This window comes from Andrographis paniculata, unplaced genomic scaffold, assembly GCF_009805555.1.
Source record: "Andrographis paniculata isolate CXL003 unplaced genomic scaffold, ASM980555v1 Contig14END, whole genome shotgun sequence".
NCBI classification, from domain to species: Eukaryota; Viridiplantae; Streptophyta; class Magnoliopsida; order Lamiales; family Acanthaceae; genus Andrographis; species Andrographis paniculata.
Window position 1 is genome coordinate 2,190,906 of NW_026137424.1, and position 27,942 is coordinate 2,218,847.

Consider the following 27,942-nt stretch of genomic DNA (forward strand, 5'->3'; position numbering starts at 1 on the left):
CAAATTATTCATTTTTCAATTTTGGTCTGTCCCATAACAAATCCATTTTTTTTTTTTTTAATAATTGTACTATATAACTAACATTACAAATACCTTTACAACTTACAATGTATTACGCAATGTCATTACTTTTATATCACACAATACTAAAGGTTATGTAATCATTTATACTTTATTTATACTATATCACAATATAATCTAATATTTTTAAAATTCTGTACAAAAAAATAAATGAATACATAGATATGAAACGGATGGAGATTGTTTAATTGTATTTTCATAATAATTTATATGAAAATTGTACAATTGAAAAACACTATTAAAAAAATATGAAATCTTTTAAACATTGGTTTTGTTTTGTTTTTTTTTTTTAAAAAAAAAATAATAAAATTGAATGTGCTATTTTGTGAAAAAAGAAATTATATCTTTATTATAAATCATGATATTTGTGTAGTAAATAAAAAATAAAATAAACTAAACTAATTTTAGTTTTTTTTAAAAAATTATTTTGGTGCATGATATTGGATGAATTCAAGCCGCTTAAAACGACATAAAAAAAATAAAATATATATATATATATACTGAATTATATTTGAACAATGTTAATATAGTGTAGTGTTTGGTTCGTTTATTGGAAGTTTGATTTTATAGTTAAATTTTAAAGTTTGAATGAGATTTTATTAAAGAAAATATTATGTCTTTCGTTCGAGATATGTATGTTGTTTTACTTTGATACAAAAATTTAAAAAAAATAATATTTTAATATAAAAATTAGATAAATAAAAATTAAAGTGAAAATATCATGAAAATTTTATTAAGGAGTTTTTTTTTTTTTTTTAAAAAAAAATAACAGAGTAAGTAAAAAAGATAGTGACAAAATGGTTGTTATTTGTTAAACTATGAGTAATAAAATTATGATTGGATAATTTTTTTTATTATAAATAAATTATATACAAGTTTTACGGATAACAAAAAAAAATAGTATAATTATCTCGAACGGCTAAAGTTTTATAAGAAAAAATGAGATTTACATACTAAACAAAGCTCTATATTGTGTTTTTGTGTTTTTAGAATGTTAACAAACATTGAATTGTACTAATAAATTTTTTTGATGTAATATTTTGAATAACTTTTATATATTAAATAAAAAGTAAATATATAATATGATATTTTCAGAAAATAAATTAAATGAGTATAAATGAATAGTGACCACAAGTAAAAAAAATAATCTCTTCGTCCAACATAATTTGTCTCTATTTTCTATTTTCGTTCGTTCCACTTAACTTGTCCTTTCTATTTTTGGAAATATAATTATGCACTTTGATCGCATTTTAAATTTTATAATGTTCTTAATTTTAATTAAACTATTTACTTATCTTAATCGTAATCTATAATTATTTTTACTAATACACTTCTTAATTACTTACTAATTATACTTTACCTAAATTCCCGTCTCTACAGTAATACACCCATATTACATGGGACGGAGGGAGTAAAATATACACACACACAAATCTATATTTACTAGAAATTCACAAAGATTGCATAATAAACAAATTGAAACAAGTCAAAGAGAACAAATCTTCAATGTGATTTTTTTTTTTTTTAAAATAATATGAATCACAAGTTTTTTTTTTTTTTTTTATCAAAATTATTCCACCATTATCTATTAAAATTGATTTTATTTTATTTTATTTTTTCAAGAAAAATCTCAAATGGAATATTAGCAATTTGTGTTCAAAAATTAGTAATGAAAGAGCATAAAATAAGATTCGATTGCCAAATTCAAAAAAGTTTAGTGGGAAAGAAATTTGCTTTAGGGTTAAACCACTAATAATACTATTTAGGGCTTAAAAGTAATCAACACATAAAATAAAATCAATCTTCATTCAATCCTTAATCTACTTTTAAGATCTTATAAAGAATAAAAATATTGCTTATTAAAAAGTTGTTTGGTGAATTGGGTAATCACATACACACTTGCGTTTTTTAATATAAATATAATATTTTTGTATGCTAAAATTATATTTTTGGATCGTTCACTAAATTTATTCACAAATTATTTATAATAAATAATTTTATTTGTTCATTATTTTATTACTATTACTTTAACAAATACTTTCTCTTTCATAAAAAAAAATAAAATGTTCCCACATATTTTAAGAAAAATAAATAAAATAGAAATAGTTTTTTTTAGGATAAATAACACATAAAAAAATTGTATTTTTTTACTAAAAATAAAATAAAAATAAATTTGAATGACAAAAAAAAAATGACAAAAAAAAAGAGAAAGTAATAATTAATTTGTTGTTACCTTATCAATCTTTTAATAATTTAACTTCATTTTATTTTTTACATATCCAACTTTAATATTAAAATATTATTATTTTTAAATTTTTGTATTCAACCAAACTAATGTGTGTTCTTTTTGTAAAATAATCTCACACACTTCTTTAAAATATATATATTACACCTTCATTATGTTTATATTATTTACACAATTTTTATACTTTATATGAAAAAAAAAAAAAAAAAAAACTTATTCCTATTCGCAAAACACACTAAAATTGTTTAAATTTTGTTATATTTAACAAAAACAAAATATGCATAAAATCTCCATTCGAATAAAATTTTGTATACAAATTTTGGAGTATGATTTTGACATTTAATTTTGAGCACCGGCGAAACTGCATGGGGCCGGAGACTAAGCCACCTAAGCCATTGTCCTCTTCACGTGCGTCGATTACATTGCCAACTACATGGATCATCTATTTTGGCTGTATTCAAAGAATTCATAAGAAGTCGACATCTTCATTTTGATTAAATACTTCAAAATATATATTTACCATAAATTTCGCTCAAATAAGTAAGAACATTTAAATTCTCGACCTCGACTAGGGGTGTGATTAGGCCATACAACTTATCAAGGTTTACGTTTTAGCCTATTTATTAAAAAAAAAAAATTATTTAGATTTATTTTCAAATACTTTTAATTAAATAGAGTAAGTTAGACATTATAGACAGAAATATGTGTTGTATAGACTATTGTAATGTGCTATTAGTTCACATGATATATAAATATAAATAGTGTATTGTACTCCCTCCGTCTCATATATCGTACAATATATGTTTTTCGGGACGAGAATTTAGATGAATACTATTAAATAATATAATTTGACAATTAAGTGATGTGATAAGAGAAAAAAAATTCTACTCCCCCCCTAAGAAAAGTAGCATTTGTTTTTTATACGCTAATTTTTAAATATTAGTATTATATTAGTTTGTAGTTAAAAAAACAAAAACATCCCTATTAATATTGTGTAATATAAAAATAATAACATTTGTGTAATATATTGTAAGTTGTAAGAATATAAATTATATTATGTAGATACTACAATTTCTAAATTAAGAAACGATATCCTTATCTTAGTGTCAATAATATTATTCAATATGTCGTGTGCTACGAGCTTATGTCTTGTATGCTATATTTATATTTTTCGGCACATATAGTTGGTGTGTATTTTGTGTATAAAGATTTTGTTTCCTTATATTTTAATTTAAGGTAAACTCCCGTATTTGATAATTTTCTTTTATTATTTTAGGATTTTAAATGAAATTTGTCTGAAAAATATTTTTGTAAATAAAACTTTTCGCTAAAATGGTCATCTAGTGCCGATCTCGCCACGCTGTTCTGCCGTTGCTGACGTGGCGTCGACGGGGCTAACATGTGATCGCCATGTAAATGTCACACAAGCAACACGTGAAAATTTTTTTATTTTTATTTACAAAATGTGTTGGTAAATTATTTTTTTAGCCTCATATCTCACTTCTTTTATCATTTTAGTACTTTAAATAAACGCAATTTGATGTGATTATTTTGGAAATTTTTTTTTGAATGAATAATAATTTTTTTACAAAATCTCTCAAACAAGCATACCCTAAATAGACTAAAGAAGTATATATGTTTTGTGGCGGTTAAATCAAAACCATGTTGATTTTTTTTTTTTTCTCAAATAACATATGTTCTATGACATAAGAGCATGCACTATATTAAAAACATATGATTTTTGAACTCTTAATATGTGCTTTTAGACTTTTTATTAGTATTTCTTGAACTATTAAATTGACATTTTTTTGAAAAAATCATCACATGTGCAGATGTGCTATTCGTTTTTATGTTATATTTATATTATATTAATATAAAAGATTTGTTATTTAAAATTTTAATATTTGTTTTATAAAATTCTTAATTGATATTAATTATATGAAAAAATCAGCTCCGTGCTAATTTATCCAAAGTAGCACGTAACCAAATCTATATTTTTAAAAACACAAATAAAAACTATATATACAGTAAAAAAATAATAATAATAAAACACAAACCCACATTTCCAATATAATTGGAATATTTTTATTTATTTTTATTGTTTTAATATTCACATGTTATTTATTTTTATTTTCTTTAGGAAAATTACATGCAATCATTGTCAAATAATTTCCTATCCAAATCACAAAATCAAAAGGGCTAAGTTCATTAATTCAACAACATCAGGGTGTGCCGATATCAGATTCAAGAGCCCAATCCGCACACAGTGTTGTACATCACGCACAAAAAATTGTACACTGTCGTGGAGATAGCAATTTCGGCGAGGCGGTTGTCAACTTTACCAAATGGTAACCGCAGAGGAAATTATGCGGTGGGCCCCGGTGCAGTGCACCAAAGCGTGTTGTACTTTCAGGAGTGGGAGTTGTACCACCGCTTTGGTCATATCGAACTGTGTTGCGGACAGGGGAAATGAATCGCGGCTCCGTGTGGCAGTGGTGCCCATCACTTTCTCTCTCTATATTCCATTCTCTCTCTCTCTCTCTCTCTCTCTCTCTCTCTCTCTGTCTCTATTTCTCTCTCTCTCCAACGCATCGTTAGAATCGCAGAGGTGTCGCAAATTCCAGGTGAGTTTTGGAAATCGCAGCGCAGGTAATTTCTGATTTGTTTATGTGGTGTTTGAATTTAATCTCTGGGTTTCTGCGATAGAATTTGCGCATGCGTGATTTGCATGCGAGGAATTGATGTATTCCGGTGTGATCGATGATATCGAAAGGTTCCTAACCGATTTGAGTGATTGATTTGATTCTCCTTGTGTGTGTTTAAGCTGATCGTGGCTGAATATGTAGGGTTTATTGCGATTTTGATTAGGAATTTTGAGTTTTACGCCGTTTTCGCCCTCGCTTCGCGAGTGTATGTTAGGAATGGTTTCTCGTTGATTTCGAATTCGGAGAGATTACGATGAGTAGGTAGGAATATAGAGAAGATCAGAAATGGAGATAAATTAGGGCACAAAATTTTAATTCGTGCAATCTCTTCATCTGTTGTATTTGTATTTGTATTTGTATTCTAGGAAAGGTTATTGTTAATCTTTGTATTTGTATTTGCCCTAGCTGATTCATTTATCCTGTTAGGTTCATTCTTTGTGGTTATTGGCTCAATTCGAGTTGCGGAACTTGCAAAATGTCCGATGAAGATGTTCGGAAAGTCTCACTTCAGGATATACAGTTGGTAAGTATTCTAATCGAATTTGGATGTATTATGTATAGATATATATATTTCTGGTCTGTTTGGTAACTATTGTGTTATATGGTCTTTTACTTGGAGAATTTCCATTTGTTGCGAATTGTTAGAGATTGGAAGGGTAGAAAAAATTTTGGCCCCGGACTATGTAAATGCCTTCCAGGTGTCTTATAATGGGATGAAACTATCTAATTCATATTTCAAGATAAGAATCAGGGAACTCGGGTGGGTGCACGGTATTGGATTAGTTTATATAAGCGATGCCTGCCGCTTCATTTGGAATATCCTCGCATTGGTTGGAGTCTTTGTAGGTTGTTGTGAGTTTTTATTGAAGCTTTTAGGATTATGTTAACTGAATTTGTCTATATGAGTGATCATAGCTTCTTTCTAGTTGAGATTTGCTATCCGTTGTGGTCTCTTCTTCAGCTGTCATTTTTTGAAAGTTATGTTCGAGGTTTGGCTAATTCTGTCTGCTTCTTATTACTGATTGTCAGGTACAGAATCTTATAGAAAGGTGTCTTCAGCTTTACATGACTCAGAGAGAAGTTGTGAGTACCTTGTTAGATCAGGCAAAAATCGAGCCTGGCTTCACTGAACTAGGTAACTAGATTTTTGTATGCATGTATCTTTTCACTATCATTTCATCTTTCAGTATTGTTTCTCCGTTCTTTCTAGGTAGTGATATTTACCTTTTCCTACATCTGCATATTTCAAATGAAGTTGCACTCTTATAAAAGATATGCAAACATTTCATTACCAGCTGAATGTTTTCCGACATTAAGAAAAGATTGACTTTTGTGGTGAGACCTCAACCTTGAATTATAGATATATATATATATATATACACACACATATGCCTCGTGAGCGTGTTATTTAAGCCAGGTGTTGGGTAACATGAAATTCAGTCGTTGAATTTCATCTTGTAATGAGAAGTTCAGTCTCTTATGCAATTTTATCGTTTGAATTTTTCTTCTTCGTTGAGCTCTTTTCCTATACGAAGTCCGGAAACAGTCCTAACTTCTAGTGTATGAATGTTGTCTGTACACATATTTAGGGTAATCACTGGTGACTAGAAAGTTTCTTACGAAGAACACTAAATTTAATAGTTCCTATCTTTAATGTCCGCAACATTATTCCAATGAATCTGCACAGAAAATCTTACTTGAATCGAATTCCATTAGAATCTGATTCACAATGAAGTCTTTGGATTTTTAAAACTTCAATGAAACATTGATTTGTCTTGTGCAGCTTAGTATTGTATTGGTTGTTTGGATTGCATTTCATTTTGAATGGCAACCTTACATCTAACCGTTTACACAAACGACTTTCACTCATTTGTTGCTATTCATTTTTAGAAGAATATCACATTAAATACATTTTTTCTCTCATAAAACATCAAATCAAATATAACTTTTTACTTTTTTCAAACTTCCAAAGTTCCAAATCTCTTCGAAAACCTCTGTCTAAATGGAGCCCTACCCTTTCCGTATATTAAATGACATATCTTTGTCCTGAGAGAAGAGAAAAAAAAAAAAATAGTTATAATCATGTTTGCTTTTCTGCAACATATTTCTTTGTGTGTCGTGTATTAACATATTGTAATAACACCTTTCATTCTTTCTAGTGTGGCAAAAACTTGAAGCCGAAAATCAAGAATTCTTCAGGGCATATCACTTGAGGTTGATAGTGAAGGGGCAAATAATGAGATTTAATCAGCTGCTCCAGAGACAGGCTGAGCTAATGCACCAAATGCACCAGGCAGGAGTTGCTCCCCTTCCTAATTCTAATGGATCTCAGATTCATTCTTGTAAGTCTGATTCCTCAGATTAAGCACTATCGCAAGTGAAATTCCTAGTCACTGATCAATAAGCTTTAGGGCTAAATAGAGCGGCTTGATAGCATGTTTTTCATGATTCGGTTGGTAATATGAATAGTAAAACATATGTTTGAAATGTATGTTTGATCGGATGCAGTGACGGAATTAGTCGTAAAACTCCGATAGGGCAAAATAGCAGTTTTTTTTTTTTTTTATTCAAATTTGTCTTTTTTTAAGTTCTTCCGGTGCAACTAGGTAAACAAGAAGAAAGAAAAATATAGGTAAAAATTAAATATTTAGAAAAAAATTTAACAAAATTATATAAAATATAATATTTTTTACTAAAAAAATAAAACCTAAAAAGTATAAATAAACAAAACTACAAAACTTTTATCATTTTTTACACTATAAAATAAAAAATTGGATGAAAGGGGGCAGGGCAAAATAATATAAAATGCATAATTTTGTTATTTTTTACACTAAAAATAAATCTATATTTTGGGGCTGGGGGTCAGCTGCCCCCCTAGCCCCCACATAGAATTGTCCCTGATCGGATGTAAATTGATATAGAAGGGTTGGCTTATGTGGTTAGATGTAAGAGCCAAGAACATTGAGTTATATGAATTTGAATAAATTTGAAGACTGGGTACAAGAAATGCTTATGCAACTATTAAAGTGTTAATATCTATATAAAAAGGTAAGACATTCATTTTCCTGAACAATTTGTCGGACTAGGTGTTGCAGAATTCTTTTGTTTAGATAAATACAATCCAAACATGCAACTTTTTTGTTCTAGCATGATTTTCGACTGCATTAACCTATCTTGCGCTGATATTTTTTTTCATGGTTACGCCTGCAGTGCACAACTCGGCTTTCCAAGCCCCGCAACCTACTGGACCGCTTGTAAAGCAGGAAACCTTGCACCAAGCTATGAACATAATGCCGAATGTATACACAAACGGTGCATCCTCTTTACAAGCACACGCTCAAATTCCAGTCAATATGTCGGGGCATGTTGGAAGGATGGATGTGACAGGAAACATGCTATTGAGTCAGAACTCAAATGTGGGAATGATGCAAGGAGTCAACGGGGTGATGGTTAAACAGGAGGGCAGCTTCACAGGGGATTCTCCATTTATGTTTGGTGCGGACAACGCTTTTCCAGAACCCCGTAATTCCATTGGAGAACCTTCGGTTTCCCCTTTCGGAAGCACCGAGGCTGGGTCAGGAACGATGAATGGGGCAATGTTGGACCCTGAGGCGAACTCATATGGGTTCCTTGGACAGATTCCGCGAAACTTCAGCTTATCTGATCTCACAGCTGATTTTTCTAACAGCACTGGTTCTCTCTCTCTCTCTAGATAGATAGATAGATGGGACGGGATCATTCGGCCAGCCCCACCCTGCCCCATCAAATATATGATATATATATACAAAATATGTATGTATATGTATGGGGCCGACAAAAGATGTATGTATATATGTATGTATATGTGATATATAACATATACATACATTATATATAGTTATTATATCATACATACATATTGTGTATATATACATCACTTTGTGTGATGGGGCTGACAAAATATGTATGTATATGTACCCATATACTTACATTATATATATTTATATATCACATATACATACATATTTTGTATATATACATCACTTTGTGTGATGGGCTGGTGATCTGATGCCATAGGTAGATAGATATGTGTGTATTATAATTCTTATGTTTGATGTTTCTTAGCAGACATACTCGAGAGCTATTCGGGATCTCCATTCCTGGGAGCCGATACAAACTTCATGGATCCTCAAATCAGGACCGAACAACCAGGTAATTTTTTTTTTTAAGGTTGCGGATTTTCACCAACTGCAGAAGTGAAAATATGCTAAATAGTTTTGTTATAATTTGGACAGACATGAAGAGGTTGGACACAATATCGGAGGGCTTGAGTTATGAGGATTTCGGCAGCGACTGAATGCGTTACTTCTATGGTACTCCGAAACATTTCATTCTCTTCAAATAAATTACCCTGCAGTTGTCGTGTGCACTCTGTTTTGTTCTTTCATTACATGAGCTGTTTTAAACTATGTTGTTTTGTTCTTCATTACATGCGCTGTTTTAAACTATGTTGTTTGTCTCTCGTATCGTATGGGATGGTTATTTCAGTACTTTTGTGTTATATAATAAAATGCTACTACTTGATCATTTTTGGCAGCGGAAATATCACTTTGGCTATGTTCTTTCTATTATTTCTTTCCATATTTTTTTAAAAAAGAATGATACACTCCACGCATTCATTGTTTTTATGTTCTCTATACAATTCTTTATATTTCACATAAAAAAAATTTCTTTCCAACAATCGCATAAAACAAACACACTTTTTTTGTTTTGAACATATTTTTTGGATTTGGATTCGGATCATGTGCACCGATTTATTTTAAATTTGTGGGTTTGAATAGTATAAAAAAACTATCTAATTATGGTATACATTTGTTGAACCATACAAGAGAAGTATTGGATTACGCTAACTTAATTGAATACTTGGGGGGGTGTTTGTTTTGTGAAATTGTTTCGTTACGTGTATAGATAATATAATAATAATTAATGTTTGTAAGATATTAATTTTTTTTAAAAAAATGTGTTATATATTTTTACAAAAAGAACAAACCCTTGTAGGGTGTGGTCAGTTTGTGTTTTTGAATGAATGTGTTTTTTATGTCAGGTACGAAAAATTGTGTCGATAATATAAAAAATACTCCATTTGTCATCCAAATTTATTCCTATTTTCCTTTTTTGATTGTAATCCAAACTTATTCTTATTTTTCTATTAAGTAAAAAAAAATTCACTTTTTCTACTTTCTCTTTATTGTAAAAGAAAAATTTTCCTATTTCTACCCATTTTTCTTAAAATTCGTGCCCGTTTAAATAGGCATAATTTTACATGACGGAGAGAGTAATAATATTTTGTGTTAAATTGTTAATTTTTTGTAATTGAATAGAGTATATATATTATATATTGCCTTAATCTATGTATACACTGTATTTTTGGGTAATATTCATCGAAATCGCGTCATAAAAAAATGGTTGAGTGAACAAACCCATACTATAAACGATAAACAAATATGCTGAACATCTTAATATTACAGTTCAATGTAGGATCCATATCGATTTATTTCACACGTAACTAAAGCGAGTAGAATGTGCTTACACACGGATATTGCTTACTACTCCCTCAATTTGGTTCAAATGTATGTATTTGCTTTTTGCATGGTTTTAACGAATAGATAATATTTAATATATAGAAGTAATCGTCTTTAGTGAAAAGACTAAAATATCCTTACGATTTTTTTGTTAAAAATTATTGAATGGTGTTGTCGTAATTATATTGAATTCTAGTGTATTATTTATAAGATCCGAATGAAAAAGTAAATAAATGCATTTATGGCGAATAACCAAATAAGGTAGACCGGATTCATTTCTACAAGACGGAAAGGAGTATAACTTTAACCTTTGCATTTTTGTCAATTTAGGTACCAAAAAAGGATTCACCCCAAAGTCTACGATACTTTATTATGTTATTTGTTCTGAAATGCTTATTGAAGTTCTAACCGACTAGTGTTGCAGGATGGATACTCGGTGACGAGTCAAGAGGTTTCTGTAAATATGTGGCAAGAATTAGAGAGCTACACTAATTGAAGGTACGGTCGATTGTTGTTCCCTTTGCAATGATTATTATTATTATTATTATTATTATTATTATTAGCTGTAACCGATGGAAACTCTAGATTTTAGGATTTAGGTGCGACTACTAAGCTTTTTCGCCTCAGGTGAGTAGAGAATTTGTCTGATTTGTGGCAATCATGTTTGTTTGTATGTTTTTTAGCTGAGTTTGTCTTATGGGGATTTATGCAAGTAATTATTATCGGTAAGTAATTTGCAATTGTGTAAAATATCCTCTCTCTCTCTTTTTCTTTTTCTTTTCTCTCTCTATGGCTTTTGTGTTGAAAAATGGAGATTTCATTTGACCCCGTAGTTGAGTTGAGTTCGCGTTAGAATGTTGTTTAGATGTTGCGATCAGAGAAGGGATTTTTGTTTTGTTTCCAAATTCACAGGTGGATTGTATGGAGTATTTTAGTGTATGTATTTCCTCATGGTCCATTGTAGAACGATGTGTGCGATAAACACATACACGCGACTGCGTCGTGTTTGGGGAAATTGCTTCCGGAAGAGAAGGATATATAAATATATATTCTCTATACAATTCATGCTAAACTTTTTTTTAGATTTATTTTGTTTTGATTTGAATTTTAGTTTAAGTATGTGATTTTATTATATGATTGAATAGCGTTATTTGTGTTTGGACCAATCTCATGATTTTTGTAGAAATATGTTAATATAAATTTTAGTCGTAGAATTAAAAATTAAAAATTGAGAAATAAATTCATTTATTATTTTCAGTTCAATTTTAGTCGTGGAAACAACACCATCTGCTGCTATTTGGAGGGTTTATAATGGCTCCGTTCATGCTTTTGGCGTGTGATACCAAAAATTATATCAAAAATATAAAATATTTTTAGATTAAATATTTGATTTTTTTATAATAATTATTTTTACTTTGATATAAAATATATATATTTTTTTTTATCTTTTGGAAATCTATAAATAGTAGTATACTATTATTATTATTATTATTATTATTATAAAATTAGTAAATTGTGTATTTTTTTCAAGTATATATATGCACAAACAAATAATAGTTAAATTTTTGTTACACTCAGTTATATAATCACTATATATATATATATAATACATATATTCGTTGATCAGTATAAGATTATTTTATGAAAATTCAATATAAAAAATAGTCACTTTCTTCAATAGAGAGAAGTAAAATTAGCAAAGCAAACAAAAACAAAACATATCTCAAAAACAGCTTTTAACCAATCTTAAGACTCATAATAGCTAACTTACCGGGGTCCAGTTCTCAGGGCGCGGTCTAAATCAGCAATCAAGTCGCCGACATCCTCGATGCCAACTGATATCCGGATCAGGTCCTCGGATAAACCTCTGGCTTCGCGGACATCAGCCGGTATGCTTGCGTGCGACATGAAGCACGGCAAGCTGATGAGAGACTTCACACTTCCTGCCCATCAAAATTTCGTGTACAAGTTGTTCAAAATTGTCGTATACTTGGACTACTTATGGAAAGAGAATAGAATGGGATGGGATGAAATTGCAACTGAGGTTTGAAGTTACGAGCATTTTACCAAAACTAACGGTTATGCTGAAATACTTGGTTGTCTCGACTACGTGCTTTGAGAGCGCCAGAGAACCCGTTGAGAAGCTTAGCACGGACCCTGCACCCTTTGCCTGCAAATTTGGATGAATCCAAGGGAAAATGAGATATGATGACGACAATGTGTGTTTGTTTGTGTTTTCCATCTTGTACTGTACTGTGCAATCTACCATAAAATATATTCCATATGTTCTAATTCAAACTACTATTTTTATCATTTTCGTCCGTCACATTCAAAAATACCTTCTTTTTTTTTTTTTAGTAAAAATAATTATTAACTAATATCAAAATACCCTTAGGATGCACTTGGTACAGAGAATGAAACTGCAAATAAAAGGAATTCAGTAGAATGCAAATTGATTGTTTTGTTTGGTAAAATAAAGAATTCAGTTAGAAATCTAAAAAAAATACAATGCATAAAAATTTAAAAAAAAAGAAAAAAAGAATACTCTATAATAATGCTAGTTGAAAAAAATAATAAATAAAATAAATAAAATATTATCATATTTTTTAGTTATATTTTTAGTTTGATAATTTATTTTAATAATAATAATTTCAATATGAGATTTAAATAATATAAAAATCATAAAAATTAAATAAAAATAAAAAATAACAGATAAACACAAATTATAAATAGTAAAAGTTAAATATAAAAAAATAAAATAAATAAACATATAAACATACTGCATTTTCTCAATTTTATTTCTCACCACTTCTGTATATAGGAGATAATAGAAAATAGTTTATTTCTCAATTCTGAATTTTGTCTAAACCAAACAAGAGAAATTGAGACATTTTCATTTCTCTCTCTATTTCTCAGTAGTAAACACCCTTTAACTTTTATTTAAATTACAAATATACCGTTACACATACAATACTTTATACAAAAAGTCAAATGACAAAATTGTCAAAATTTCTTACACACTTCCACTAACCAATAAAATACACTATTATTTCTTAATCTCCTACAAAATCTTAAAAACCCCATTTCAAATGGAACGGGAGGGGTATATTGTTTCTCCCTGAACAAACATTAATCAAAGTGTCTATTTGGCGAGAGTTTTCAAAATTTTATTATTTGGACTGTGTTTTCTAAAATTTCCTCCCACGAAACATCACATTATACATTATTTAAATACAAAATCCAAACCAAATCTTCCGAATTTAAACCCAGAGAAACACACCTATGTGCAATGCCTATCTCATTCAGAAAAAAAAAAAACAAAAAAAAAAACACTAAATCGAAACACTTCAGAAGCACAACCAAACACAACACCCAGTTCCTTTTAAATGAACTACAAACAAGGCCATATAACAAATAAAAGCGAAAAGAATTCCAAAGTTTCTTCTCTATCACATTTTATCAAGTTTCTACTATTCATTAAAAAATTTCTCTAAAAAAAAAAATCAAAATCAAACATCTATTTTTATTTTCTATATCATATTAAAAATAAATGTTACATTCAAAATATCACATTAATCCCTATTTATATCATCATACAACTATTCTAATTCAAAATTTTTACTATTCAAATTTCAATCAAAAATTTAAACTCCCAAATAAACACACCCTTAAAATAGTGCAATTTACAAAAAGGAGCGTAAGTGTTTTTTCCTTCTTTTTTTTTTTTTCAACAAAACAAGTTGTTTAATGGGGTATGCAATTTATCCATTTCCTTGCTTTGTTCCTAATTTTCGTTCTTCGAATTGTGAAAATTACTCTGTATAAGCAACGAAATAAATGTTGTATAAAGTTTAATACCTGAGAGTAGTGTAAATCTCGCCCAGGATGACCGGGCAGGCCTGCATAGTTTACTCTTTTCACCCGAGGATGTGAGGCTAGAAATTCAGCAATCTTTTGCGCATTTTCCTGCTCAGTATATGATACTTAAATTTCAGAGCAGTCGATGCCATAAAAGAATGACAGCTTTCGGCAAAAGAATGCAATATACCCCGGCATGCATCATCAATATTATTGAGAATTAAATCACATATTAACAGCATGGTTTTAGAATTTCAAACCTATTTTCATTATTTTAGGGGAATGGAAACAAGAACATTCGAGGGAAGTTCATAAAATTTGATTATTCTTAAAAATCAATATCAAAGAAAGTATAAAATATAGACCTGTTGCTTTTCAACACGTAGAGCCATTGTTTTGATGCCTCTTAAACAAAGCCAGCAATCAAATGGAGCTAATCCAGAGCCCTCGGCATTCTGGAGGAAGTAAAGGTCTTTTGCCAAGCTATTGGATGAAGAGACAAATCCATAAATCAGTAACTCCTCGAATCGTAAGTTACTCAAGTTCATTATTTCTTAAAATCTCAAAAAAGAAGAAAAAAAGTGAAACTTGCAATTTTCTAATGTTGGTGATAACATTGAATTCGGAAAAAGCACTTTCTAACAAGTTAAATTTTGGCGTTGAATCGAAAAAAAATGCCGAATTCAAAAGTTTGATAGATGTAACTCGTAGACCAAACCTTTCTCCCTTAATGGAGAGAACTCCAGCCATGAGATCACTGTGGCCAGATATGAACTTAGTAGCTGAGTGCATCACAATATCTGGAAATCAATTAACAAACTATGGTTACATAGAATGTTTCATATAATTAAAATAGACGATATGTATATTTTGTCAGGCTTAGTTTGTAGGGTACTAGGTTCGGCCGGAGGTTTACCCAGAATAGCGGCTACGAGTTCCGACATTATCAAAAATAAATAGATAAATAAATAAAAATAGCCGATATATCTTGAAGTAGAGCTCAAGTGAACAAGAAACAATATATTATTAGGTTCCCACGTTATAAAAAGAAAAAAATAGACGATATATTCTTCTTGAAGGAGAGCTCAAGTGAACAATAAACAACATATTATTACCAGCTCCAAGTTCCAACGGTCGAGATAAGACAGGAGACATGATGCTGTTATCCACCAACACAAGAGCGCCATGAGCATGTGCGATTTCAGTAATTTTCTGATTCACATTAATGTGAAAAGTTGAACAAGCCAAGTTATCATACTGAAGTAATAATTTCCAGTTTCTTAGGAGAGAAAGGGCAACACAGAGTCTAAACTTTCCTTGTGTAGAAAATATTAATATAACGAATATCAGAGGCAATGAAATGGAAATTGCCGAATTGAGGTTACAGATAATTATAAAATAAAATAGAAATGACCTACACGAATATCTGAAATCTGTTGGCGAGGGTTTGTTGGACTTTCCAACCACACCAGCTTTGTCCAAGGGCCAATATTGGAAGCAACCTCTTCCAAATTTGTTGTATCCACACGCCTGCACCATGACTAGTATGAAGGCTTGCAATTGAATGGTGATAAATTGAACATCGAAAATTTTTAATACTAACTTAACTACCACTCCAGATCTTGGAGTGACCCGGGACAACAAACGGTCAGAACCACCATACATGTCATCACCAGCAACTATTTCCTCACCTGCCATGTGAAAGAGAGCATAAAATGGTACGGCATGACACAAAGGCTCCCTAGGGGGCTTATGACCCAACGCACAGTGTGTGCCATAACAAAGTTATGCACAAATCTATAAAATAAAAAATTATGCGTCAATTATTAAGTATAGAATTTAATAACCCAATATTCAAATTTAATTACAAAAAACATATAAAGTCTCAATTAGTAATGTGAATGCTGATCGCATGTGCTTGTAGAAACAAATATCTATCTTAAAGGACAGCAATAGAATACTATATAAATAACAAGTTAAGGGTTAGGACTCGCAGCATTTGAATCTTCTAATTCAAATATTCAATTATAAGAAAAAATGTGTGGACAGTTGGATAAAATTATGTTTAGAATGTCCGAGACTTCCAATGTTACTCTGGCGCACACTATGCTGCAAAAATACAAGACAAGCAATAGATTTAAGGTGTGCGGGGAATGGTGCCAAATTGACAACTATGGAAGGAGGGACAAAGTTACACATCATGCCATGCAAAACTTTAGCTACATAAATAAATATTAAATGTACTTAAGAATATGCTAGTAGAAACGTGAAATGATCGCAGCAGATTCAAAGCAGGGATAAACACTGTGCAGCTGGAGCAGTAAAAAGATGAGATGGAACAAGAACCTGTTCCAACAAGATGAGTAACTGCTGCCAAAGCAGCCATTCCACTAGTGAAACATAATGCTCGATCGGCTTTATCAAGCTTTGCAATAAGGCTAACAATAGACAAAGAATGACTTAGTCGCCCATGGAATGAAGTACGCAACCATATTAGGAAATGAAAAAATATATGTCTATAACAATAACACAACGTAGAGATAACCTTTCCAGAGCATCTCGTGTTGGATTTCCACTTCTTGTGTAATCATAAGGTCCGTTCTCTGTAGCTGAAGGCTGCAGAAGATAGCTTCATTACAAAATACTAGAATTTATATAAGAATGCATTTTTTCACAACTTACAGTATTCTTGAAAATTGATTTACAGTTCTCTGTGATTTCAAATAGTGAAAAAGCACAATTCGACTTGATTCGTTATAATTTTCACCAAACGATAACTCCCATGGATCTTCTTTCGAGACCATCTGAATTCCTTAACACTTACTCTCTAGTCTTGTAATAAATACCATGAAGTATTATCTCATTTACTTCACCGGGAACCAAAAGATTCCATAATCTCTGCTTAAAAAGATTAACCTGCTTAAAAGTTGCTGTTTGGTATAGAGGTGTGCTCAATGCGGCGTAAGGATCAAATTCGTTGGAAAAATTCATCAATATCGTTGACACACTTGGCTCAACCGCATCAGTGCTGTGTGCGATCTCGATTTCTGTAATGAGTTAACAAGTTCACAATTATGCTACAATGAGCACATTTACGTCAATCAAAAACATAGATGCACAATACACTAAAACCACACAGAGGAAAGTTCGATATAGCACTCCAAAAATCTGATAAGCACTCACCACTTGAGCTCGCAGCAACGCCATCAGCCAATGCTGCCGGGGTGATATTCATTTCTTTATCTCTTGAGCAATTTAACTTAAAGTTGTAATAATTGGCATTACAATTCCCCTTCCTGAACACTACGGTTCTGCCACCATAGATCAATGGTGAATTATCGTTCGTTAAACCCTAATAAATCAACAAAGTGCCGCATCAGAACAAGAAACAGCGATAAATAAGAAGAGGAACACAGAAAATCCTACAAAAGAACAAATTGAAGCATCATTCACAAACACTCCGCTCAATCTTCCCATAAATCAAATTCAAGAGAATTTTAACAGAATTACAACAACTAATTTCAATCCATTCAATACAACACATCCACAGCGCATTCAATCAACCAGGTCAAAAAAACTCCAATTAAGCGCTGTAATTTCAAAACGGAACCCTAACAACACCAGCCGACACTAACAGAAACAAATTAAAGCGCTCAAAATTCAACAGAATAACCGAAATTAAGATTCGCTTAAAAATTATCACTTACATGCTTCTTCTGGTGAGTAGAATCTGCAGAAAGGAATGCAGCGAGTGACCTGAGATGTGTAGCGTGCGCCATGCTCAGGCTCAGCGACGAGAGTGACGTTATTCAATAAATAAAACTGAAAAAATAATCGAAATTAAGTATAAGAACACAAGTAGATTTTTGTGTGCGAAAAAATGATTAAAAATGAGAGAGTGTATTTTATACCGAAGAAGAAGAGTTAATCATCCACATAATCAGTTCCTCCTTTTGCAATTCATTCGGTAATCGGGGTTTGTTTATTTTGTACTCTAGTGCCACCTAAAATATGTACACGTTAAATTTTTGAAAAAATAATTATACATTTTAATTTTATTTTAAATTTTTTAATTTAATTTTTTTTAAATTTTAATTAAATTAATTAGTTATCTTTAACTTTAATCTATAATTATTTATATCATATTATAATTATTTTCACTAATGTATTATGGTGACCTAGACATCCAATGTAGAAACGAGGGAATATTTTTTATGTATATATATATATATTTTTTGTTTAGACCGGTATTTTTGGAATTTTGAAATTTTGAAAAAAAAAAAAAAGAAGTAAAAGTTTAGTATTTGATTTTGATGTTTTGTGAGATAAGAAATATATTTGATATAATATTTTTAAAAAAAATAATTAGTGTCAAATGAATGAAAGTGTATTGTGTAGACAAAACCATGTATATATAATATACAAATAGTAAATATTTTAATATAATATTAATTTTTTAATAAATATATATATTTTTTATTTTTAAACAAATAAACTATAAATTAAGTATTCTTTTCGTTCCAATACAATAGTCTTATTTATCATTTTTGTCCGTCGCAAAACAATAGTCTCATTTCCATAAATAATCATATCACCGTAAAATTATTCATACTTTTTCATTATTATTACACAATTGCCACTGCTTTTTACACTAATATATTCATAAGGGCAAAAATATTTTTTACCCGTATTTTTTAACTCACTACCAATATAATATCAATATTTCTTAAATTTCGTGTCAAACACAACTCAAACTATAATTTTGGGACGATGGGATTATTAGTTAGTATAGACGAGTCCATGAGTAGTTGTATTACAAAATTATGTTATGTCGAATCTGTTACTCTTCCCATTACAACACGGCGCTCTTTGCTCTACCAATAGCAAATAGTATAAGGTAATGGCATAGACATGTTTATTCAATTTTGAAAAATCCTCGAGAGAATAGCGAATTTATGTCAATGTAAATTTCGCAATCGCTGTTTGTTTCGATGACATGATATTACTACACCGGCTAATTTGAATACATATTCATTAGTTGATCTTGAATAAAATGTATTCAGTTTGTGTCCAAATAGTCTTCAACTATAATCAGATGTCTTTTATAATGTAATTCATAAATTTTTGGTGTACCATAAGTACCTAACTACATAAACAATAGTTTTTCAACACTCGGAACTTGAATACTCATATCCGTACTGAATTTGTTTATAGCATAAGCTATGTTGGATTTGGTACAACTCATCAAATATATTAAACTTGCGTACTCGGTTTGAGATATATATTCCCTACGATTTTGAACTAAAGGAATACTTGTGTTAATGAGATTCTCGTTATTCTTACCTATCTAAATATATTTTAAAATATATATTAATTTATGATTGTTGTTATTTTGCAATTATTTCTTAAAATATTTAAAATTTGATTATTTTTTATATTATTAAATAATTGTAAAAAATAGTTAAATTATAAATGTATATAATATAAACAATTAGAACAGAGTATGTTTACCTAACTTAGAATATGGTCATTTTTTTTAAAGAAAAATAATAATAAGACTTTAAGCATGGGCTAGCACAAGACTTTGAATAAAGTGATGAACATGATTGTATTCATAACATCATATTGGACACAGTGATGAACAGATGTACAAACACAACTATATTCAAAACGGAGTCATGATCATACCAGTTTTGTTTGTGTGAATTTTAATTATTTTTATCCAACATAGTTGTCTTCATGACAGTGCGACTGTATTTTGTTTGTGTTAGCTACAAGAAGGCCAAAATTGATTAATTTTATTTTAAATGTGACTAAAATTAATCAAAAATTTTTTATTGAGATCAAAGTGATTTATGGAGGGACAAAAAATATTACACTGTCGTGTTTAAGACAATGCAACCGTATTCTTTTTGTATGAGCTACAATAATGTTAAAATTGATTAATTTTAGTTTAAATATGACCACAATTAATCAAACAAATTTCAATGGGATCAAAGTGATTTATATAGGAACAGAAAATAATTTTTTTCTTATTTAAAAACAACTTTAAAGATGCATTTTTTTAAATCAAATTTTACCAAATTTGTACTATTAATTAGTAAAATAATTTTGTTTTAAATACATCAAATTAAATATATTTTTAATTTTTTTATATTATATTAAAAATTAATTTTATATTTAAAATATCACATCATTATCAATTTATATTACAGTATTATTTAATTATTTAAATTCAAAATTTTTAATATTTCAATCTCAAATTCAAAATACAAACCTCCGAACATATACCCCTTTCCCATTAGAACGTTTCGGGTGTGTGCTTATAGATCCGGTCCGGTCCAAACACATACCCCTTCCCCATTAGAACGGGTCGGGTGTGTGCTTATAGACCCGATCCGGTCCAAACAAATGCCCCTTCCCCATTAGGACGGGTCAGGTGTGTGATTATCGACCCGAACCGGTACGATCCTAACATTTTGAGTAGTATATACGCTGCAATTCAAAAAAATTTGAACGATTAGTGGGTTAGGGTTTTGAATTTGGAAATCGGAATTGGGAAGCAAAAATGAGTGAATTTGTTGGGGGTTCCGATCCTCCTTCTCCCGCTCTATCAATGGCGTCGTCGTCGGAGCCCTCGAAGAGCGGCGGCACTTCCGCCGGCTTTGACGCAAACCGAATCGCGGAAGTGAAAGCATGGCTCGTCGCACAATTTGATGCCGCCGGCAAAGACGTGCCTGATTTCGAGTACACTCCGCGGAGCATTGCCCACTTACACAACATTGCAACGCTTTCGCAAGCCAAAACTCAGGCCGCCGCCATTGTAGCAAATGATTTTCGTCATAAGGCAGCAGAATATCGCTCACAAGGTCCCTTTTTTACATAAAAAAATAGAAAAATGGAGTAAATTTTTTTAACCATTTGAATATTCGTAAATTGTGCTTACGGCTTTTCAGTTCGGCAGTGTGTGCTTCAATTTAAAATGGATTCATGGCGGATTGATTTCGTTAGGTTTAAGGGAAAGTTTAGCAATGTGGATCTAAATCATAGGTGGTTTGTCTTTGTGTTCTCCCCTTGATTGGTAAAGTATTACTTGTGGACATTGTTTGTGATGATCCATGTGAAATCTGTTTTGGATCTGAGGTGTAGTTGGTTATGTGCCATGCTTGGTATGAAGGATACAATATTTACAATAACGTAGGATTAGAAAACCAAAGATTTTAGGTTTTAGTTTGTGTTTTTGGATTGTTTTTTGATTTGATTTTTTTTAAAAAAAATTGAATTCTTTATATATATGTATATATATTCTATTTTAATGTGATGTTTAAAATAGAAATATGGTTTGGATTGGGTGTTTTGGATAGAAAATAAATTTTGGATTGAGTGTATTTTAAAGGAAAATAATATTATGTTGTGAAAACAAGATTAAAAACACAAACTAACAATCATATACTTATTCTTGGCTAAACTATAAAGTTTGTTTTTCAATTAAGCAATTGATTTCATTGAATTAATTTACTTAGTAGTCCTATCTTTCATAAAACATACACGCATGAATGTGGTTTGTGGCTATCGCCGTATTTGTTGTCAGGGGATTTAGCAGTTTTTGTTTGTCACACAGCTGCTAGGATAAGAGAGATCCTGGAGCATGTGGGATTAGTGCAAGAAAGTTTACCTGCAAATGTGGTGTCATCTTCCCAAGTTCTTGCCGGAGTGGCGAATCTGTTGAATATTAGGGATACTGAACTAAGTAGGTATGGCAGATCTAACAAACTCATGGATAATTCTAATGTTTTTTTAACTAACAAATTTACGGGAGGATTTTTGCTTTAGTTTTCTTGTAGCTATGGCGGATCTATCCTTGAGAAAAACAGCAGTAGAAGAAAAGAGGGCTAAAGTTCAGCAGGAGTCAAAAGAGCTTCTTGACTATACCCGGAAAGCAATTGCAAGATTGACTTATTTGAAAAGGTGATTTTGCAAGCCATTGATTTCTTCACTGCATATACAAATAGTTTTTTCTATGTTGGCAATGGTGTAATAAAATAAATTAATAAATAATAATGATAATAGTAATACTAAATTATATATCATCGCCCTCGCCCCTTTTGTAATAATTCTTTATTATTTCTTGTCAGAACGCTTGCACAGTTAGAAGATGATATACCTCCTTGTGAATCTCAAATGGAGACGTGGAAGACAAACTTGGCAATAATGGAATCTAAAGAAAACCAGTATCTGCAACAATATTCGAATTATAAGGTCTGGTTTATTTGTTTTAGCTAGGTTACAGTTAGCTCTATATGATATATGGAATCTTAAAAAATAAAAAACAAGCAAACACAGCCCTATATAGAGAAAACCATTTTGATATTTTTAAAAGTAATACTACTACCCATCTTACTGTAAATTTGTGATAATTATTATCTGTCTTTTTTAAGTACTTATTTACAAGTTTTTACAGAAACCATAAGAAGATTATTTGATGATTTTTCCATGTTTTCTTTAAAGGATTTCTTGCTACACATGGAATTTTTTTGCAATTTACCCCTGATGTTATTGTTATGTTGGGTTAGAAACAATTGGATGCAATCTCTCTTTTGTTTTTGCCCCTATTTTGCTGTTGTAGCATTCTTTCTGGGTTGTTTTTTCCCCCAAGAATGGACCAAGATTTGATATTTCGGTATTGCAAATCCATTGATCCAAAGCCCATTATAACATAGGAAAAAACTTGATTTATAAAATTTTCAAACACGATGTATGTTGCAGGCGCTGCTCAACCGTGTGGGCTATAGCCCTGAGATTAGTCACGGGGTGTTGGTAGAAATGGCAGAACACAAGAAGGACCTGGAGAAGAAAACAAAACCGATTCTCGACACATTGAGAAGTTACCAAGACTTGCCCCCGGTATATTCTTTTCCTATTATGTTCTATGTTTTGATTCCATGATTCTTAGCTTAAATAAAAGTTGCAAGTGATCGAGCCAACTCAAGTTTTAGTAAAAGTGAGTAATAATTGTTATTTTTGTCTTTTATGGTAAAAAATACAAAAAGTAACAATTATTACTCATTTCTTATTAAGACTCGTGCCAAACATTTGAGCGTACAATCGGATGACCGAGGGAGTATAAAAAAGATAGTACTTTTTTGCTAAAAAAAAACGAGAATAATTTTTTACAACTCAAAAGAAATAAGTGAGTATAAATTTGAATGACCGAGGGAATATAAAATGATGGTATATTTTCTGAATATTGTGGGGTTCACACTAAATAAGTGTGTCTATTATTTGTAAATATCCTAAATAGCACAATGTATCTATTGTTAGCAGACGAAGGAAGTATGTATATATATATATATATATAGATTGATAGGCTTTTTAGGTCGAGTTCAAGGTCAGTTCGAATGGCTAAAAGCTTAGCGACTCACAACCAACTTTAACTCGTTTGCAACCCTATTCTAGCAATTATAGACTCTAATTTCTTTCAGGACAAGGCTTTGGCGGCACTGGCAATCGAGGATAAGAAAAGGCAATATGCGGCTGCTGAGAAGTACCTTGAAGATGTCTTGCAGTCGGCCCTTGCTTCTTCCGAGTAATTAATATCCATCTAGCGTATGCTGCTTCATTTACTTGTGAGTAATTTTCTTTTTTATTTACCTTTCGTCCCGGCTATGAAAATGTTTGTGTAGAAATTGTATTACATCTACTTATGTGATCGATCCTCTAGCATTGTCTCGATGCTTTTTGGCTATGTTGTTTGGAAAAGTTTGGGTACTAATGAGTATATATATTGTTCTCTAGAAATTGCGAGAAACTAGCAATATATGTTGGTATGAAAGTTTGAATATCGAATATTTGTGATCAAAATAGTGTAATGATACAAAAAACCACCCATATTTTTAGCACAACTTTTTAGCACAACTAAAAATATGAAATAATATAATATATAAATGTAATAATATAAATCAATAAACATCATAGCAAACAAGTTAAAGCAAAAAATGGTACGGTTGTATATGAAGGATTATGCAAAAAATTCACTATTCATTCAAATTTTTTTTAAAAACTATCATATCAAATTTTTATTTTTCACTTTTTATATTTTTTTATAAATTAATTTTACATTCAAAATATCGTATCTAACACCTATTTATATCACATCATTCAACTATTCAAATTCGAAAATTTTATTATTTAAATCTCGACCTCAAAATCCAAACATCCGAACAAATACACCGGTATAAAACTATTAACATTTTCGATGGGGTGGTGATGTTGAAAATACATTAGCATTCTACCCATTGATTTTTAATGATAGAATTATTTTTTATAATGTGATTTAATGATTATTATTAAAAAAGATAAAAGATATAAATTTAGTTTTATAATCAAAAAATAATTTAAAAGATATCAGCGTAGATGCACATTGTTACCTATTATAGTGTGATGTGTCAACACATTGTTGAATTACATAATTACTCACTCCCTTCAAACTAAAGTGATACTTAATATATAGTACTTTATCCATCCCTTAATCATCTATCTATTTTTTTTTTTTTTTTTCGTCTTATAATAAAATATTTATTTTTTTAGTAACTATATTATATATCTAACAATACAAATATTATCATTTATTTTATTCCTAATATAATATTATATTTTTAAAATTTTATGTAAAAAAACAAACAGATACGTAAATATAAAACAAAGAGAGTATATATATATTTATTTAGGGTTTGTATTTTGGGTATGTTTCTTCTGGCTCAGTTTGGGAAAAAAATTGTGCAAACACTGAGCCAGCCAGAAGAAACATTATATTTATTTATTTATTTAAATATTTTTTTAAATATTATATTTATTTAATATTTATAATAATTATATGATAAAAAAATATATACAAGAGAATAAAACTTTTTATAATACAAATAAATTAAAATTTAAAGATATATATGTTGGGTATAATATAAATTTATAATCAAATCATATAATATAAATTTTATCAATTAAATTTAATATATATTATTTTTATTATTTTATTCATTATCCATCAAATCAATACACATTAAAACTCTCAAAACTCCAACCAAATCCAAACACAAACCAAACAATAAAATTCAAACTCATCACAAAATTCAAATAAAAACTAAACCCAAACTCAAATTTCCCCAAACCCCCTAAAGAAACATACCCTTATTTTTGTCTATCAAAATAATTTTTTTTTTTTTTATTTTATTTTATCTAACTTGCAAATATATTATTATATATATACATAAAATAAAAAAATAAAAATATATATCAACATCATCTTAAACATTTCCATGAATTAATAAAGAATATATATACTTTTAATTTACTACAAAATTCAAATATACATGGTTTGTTTTGTGAAAATAAACCAATATATTTTTTCAAAAAATTAATTTATTATACACACTAATTATTTTTATATTATTTACACTGTTGTGAATTTATTGCTGTCTTTGAATTTAAAGAACAAAACTTAGTATACAAAAATACAAAAATACGAATGAATGAATTACCGGAAGCAAATTCGAATAAAACTAATATCGAATCCAAATAAAATTAAACACAATTAAAGCAAAAGCAAAACACAAATAGGAGAATCGATTTTGAAACACAAACAACCAAACAACCTTAATGAATTAAAGAATGCAATTGTAATGCTCCATGTTCGTTGTCTTCACTGAAATTGGGAGAATCATATCTAACTTCCAACCACGAAAATCAAAACCAAAATCAACGACGACGACACTTCTTTCCGTAGCAGATGACGACGGCGGGAACCGGCAGCGGATGGCGGCACCAGGTCGATCTGACTGGCGGCGCTCCGGCGACTCCGACCAGCGACTGCTCCTTCAGTCTTCCCCAGCGAACGGCGACGAACAGAAACAGCTCCAGTGACTTCTGAAATTCCACCGACTTACTCTGATCTTTCACTGGTTGCGAAAAGACGGCAAATATCGGCTCAGTCCATGTTGCGAAGTGGCCCTAGGTAATCACGCCTCAAAGTGGAGGTCAGTTTGTCACTCTAAACCACTACACCCACCGGAATCGGCATAAGAAAGGATTCTTCACTCGCCGGAAAACCCCTCGAAACTCACCGGAATCCTCTCGCGGTTTCTCTCCCTCTCCATTTCGGTTCACTCCCTAACTTTCAATTTCTCTAACTCCGTTACGGTATATCTTACTTATAAAAAACCAACTCACCCAAAAATTCTTTTTAAACCAACATTTAATAATTTTCCTAAATTAAAAAAACCACGGTTATAACCAACGTAACAACGTAACAAATTGACTTATGGTTTGATATATGAATTTGGATTAAAGGGTTTGGGTCGAATTCGGTGGATCGAGCTACGGAGTAGGCCATCTTATTTATTTATCGAAGGACTTGTCGAGTTAGCCTCGAACGGCCAAAATTCTCAACATACACAATAATCTGTACTTCAAATAGAAACAATATTCTTTGAAACCATTTCACTAAACAAACAAACTCATAATGTTGTCTGGAATGAAAAAAATTATTCTCTCATTTTCAATTCAAAGTATTTTTTTTAAAGAATTTTTGTATGTCTTACTTCAAAATATTCATTTTCGATTTTTTAAAATAAGCAATAACACAATAATACTTAAATACTCTTAACTTTTATTTGAATTACAAATATATCATTACACTGACAATTATTTTATATATAAAATCAAAGGGAAAAAATATAAAAAACTTTTACATATTTTTATTAATCAATAAAATATTATTTTTTCCGTCTGACTCTAAGAGTCTCTTTTTATATTTTACGTCATTATATTTAACATTAATAATTAATATTAAAAAATTAATACGTAAAAAATAAATGAGATCCTTAGAATCGGACAGAGAAAGTATTCCCTCTGTCCCAGTCCAAATGGGCTCTTCGGGGTTTTGTAGTACTCCCTCCGTCCCATAATAAAGTATTCATTTTTTCATTTTAGTCTGTTCATAACAAAGTATTCATTTTCTCTTTTAATAACTGTACTATCTACCTAACATTACAAATACTCTACCTTTATATCACACGTACTAATAAGGTTATTTTGTTCATTTATACTTTATTCATACTTATCTTAATATAATACTAATATTTCTAAAACTACGTGCAAAAAGCAAATGGATACTTATTTCTGGGACGGAGGGAGTATTTTATTAGGTAGTTAAAATGTGTAAAAAGTTTTGATATTTTTGCTCTTTAATTTTATGTAAAAAATAATTGTATATATAATATATTTGTTATTTAAATAAAATGTTAAAGTATTTTGGTATTGGTGTATAATTATTTTACTAAAATAAAAAATTAATATTCTAAAGTGAAATATACTAAGGGTGTGTTTGTTTGGGGGTTTGGATTTTGAGTTGGGATTTGAATAGTAAAAATTTTGAATTTGAATAGTTGTATGATGTGATATAAATAGGTGATGATATGATGTTTTGAATGTAAAATTG

General features: G+C 30.1%; 3 protein-coding genes across 11 annotated transcripts; 2 read left to right on the plus strand and 1 right to left on the minus strand.

The window, feature by feature from the left end:
• The first annotated feature begins 4,788 nt into the window (after positions 1 to 4,788).
• LOC127258211 (uncharacterized) lies at positions 4,789 to 12,496 on the plus strand. 8 transcript variants are annotated; one of them, XR_007840267.1, is made up of 9 exons: positions 4,789 to 4,950; positions 5,458 to 5,554; positions 6,061 to 6,166; positions 7,191 to 7,373; positions 8,242 to 8,724; positions 9,136 to 9,222; positions 9,306 to 9,383; positions 11,009 to 11,090; positions 12,374 to 12,496. XR_007840267.1 is itself a non-coding variant. In XM_051284982.1 (8 exons), exons 2-7 carry the CDS (start codon positions 5,507 to 5,509, stop codon positions 9,365 to 9,367), a joined length of 969 nt encoding a protein of 322 aa, XP_051140939.1. In that variant the 5' UTR covers positions 4,789 to 4,975; positions 5,458 to 5,506; the 3' UTR covers positions 9,368 to 9,383; positions 11,017 to 11,424. The 8 variants fall into 8 exon arrangements, 4 of the variants coding, with proteins under 4 accessions (XP_051140939.1, XP_051140954.1, XP_051140931.1 ...); XR_007840264.1 differs by having other exon boundaries at positions 11,017 to 11,090; XR_007840268.1 differs by having other exon boundaries at positions 12,381 to 12,495.
• Positions 12,212 to 18,401, minus strand: LOC127258202 (cystathionine beta-lyase, chloroplastic). Its single transcript, XM_051284961.1, has 14 exons — positions 18,362 to 18,401; positions 18,158 to 18,272; positions 17,634 to 17,802; positions 17,367 to 17,497; positions 16,996 to 17,066; positions 16,797 to 16,888; positions 16,054 to 16,141; positions 15,869 to 15,980; positions 15,566 to 15,662; positions 15,169 to 15,250; positions 14,816 to 14,933; positions 14,451 to 14,558; positions 12,660 to 12,762; positions 12,212 to 12,535 (listed from the first exon to the last, which is right to left on the minus strand). Exons 2-14 carry the CDS (start codon positions 18,227 to 18,229, stop codon positions 12,360 to 12,362), a joined length of 1,419 nt encoding a protein of 472 aa, XP_051140918.1. The 5' UTR covers positions 18,230 to 18,272; positions 18,362 to 18,401; the 3' UTR covers positions 12,212 to 12,359.
• Positions 18,402 to 20,951: 2,550 nt separating this feature from the next.
• Positions 20,952 to 24,248, plus strand: LOC127257888 (AUGMIN subunit 1). 2 transcript variants are annotated; one of them, XM_051284417.1, is made up of 6 exons: positions 20,952 to 21,319; positions 22,072 to 22,204; positions 22,284 to 22,418; positions 22,586 to 22,709; positions 23,217 to 23,354; positions 23,933 to 24,248. In XM_051284417.1, exons 1-6 carry the CDS (start codon positions 21,019 to 21,021, stop codon positions 24,038 to 24,040), a joined length of 939 nt encoding a protein of 312 aa, XP_051140374.1. In that variant the 5' UTR covers positions 20,952 to 21,018; the 3' UTR covers positions 24,041 to 24,248. The 2 variants fall into 2 exon arrangements, with proteins under 2 accessions (XP_051140374.1, XP_051140367.1); XM_051284410.1 differs by having other exon boundaries at positions 20,953 to 21,319; positions 22,042 to 22,204.
• Positions 24,249 to 27,942: the final 3,694 nt, after the last annotated feature.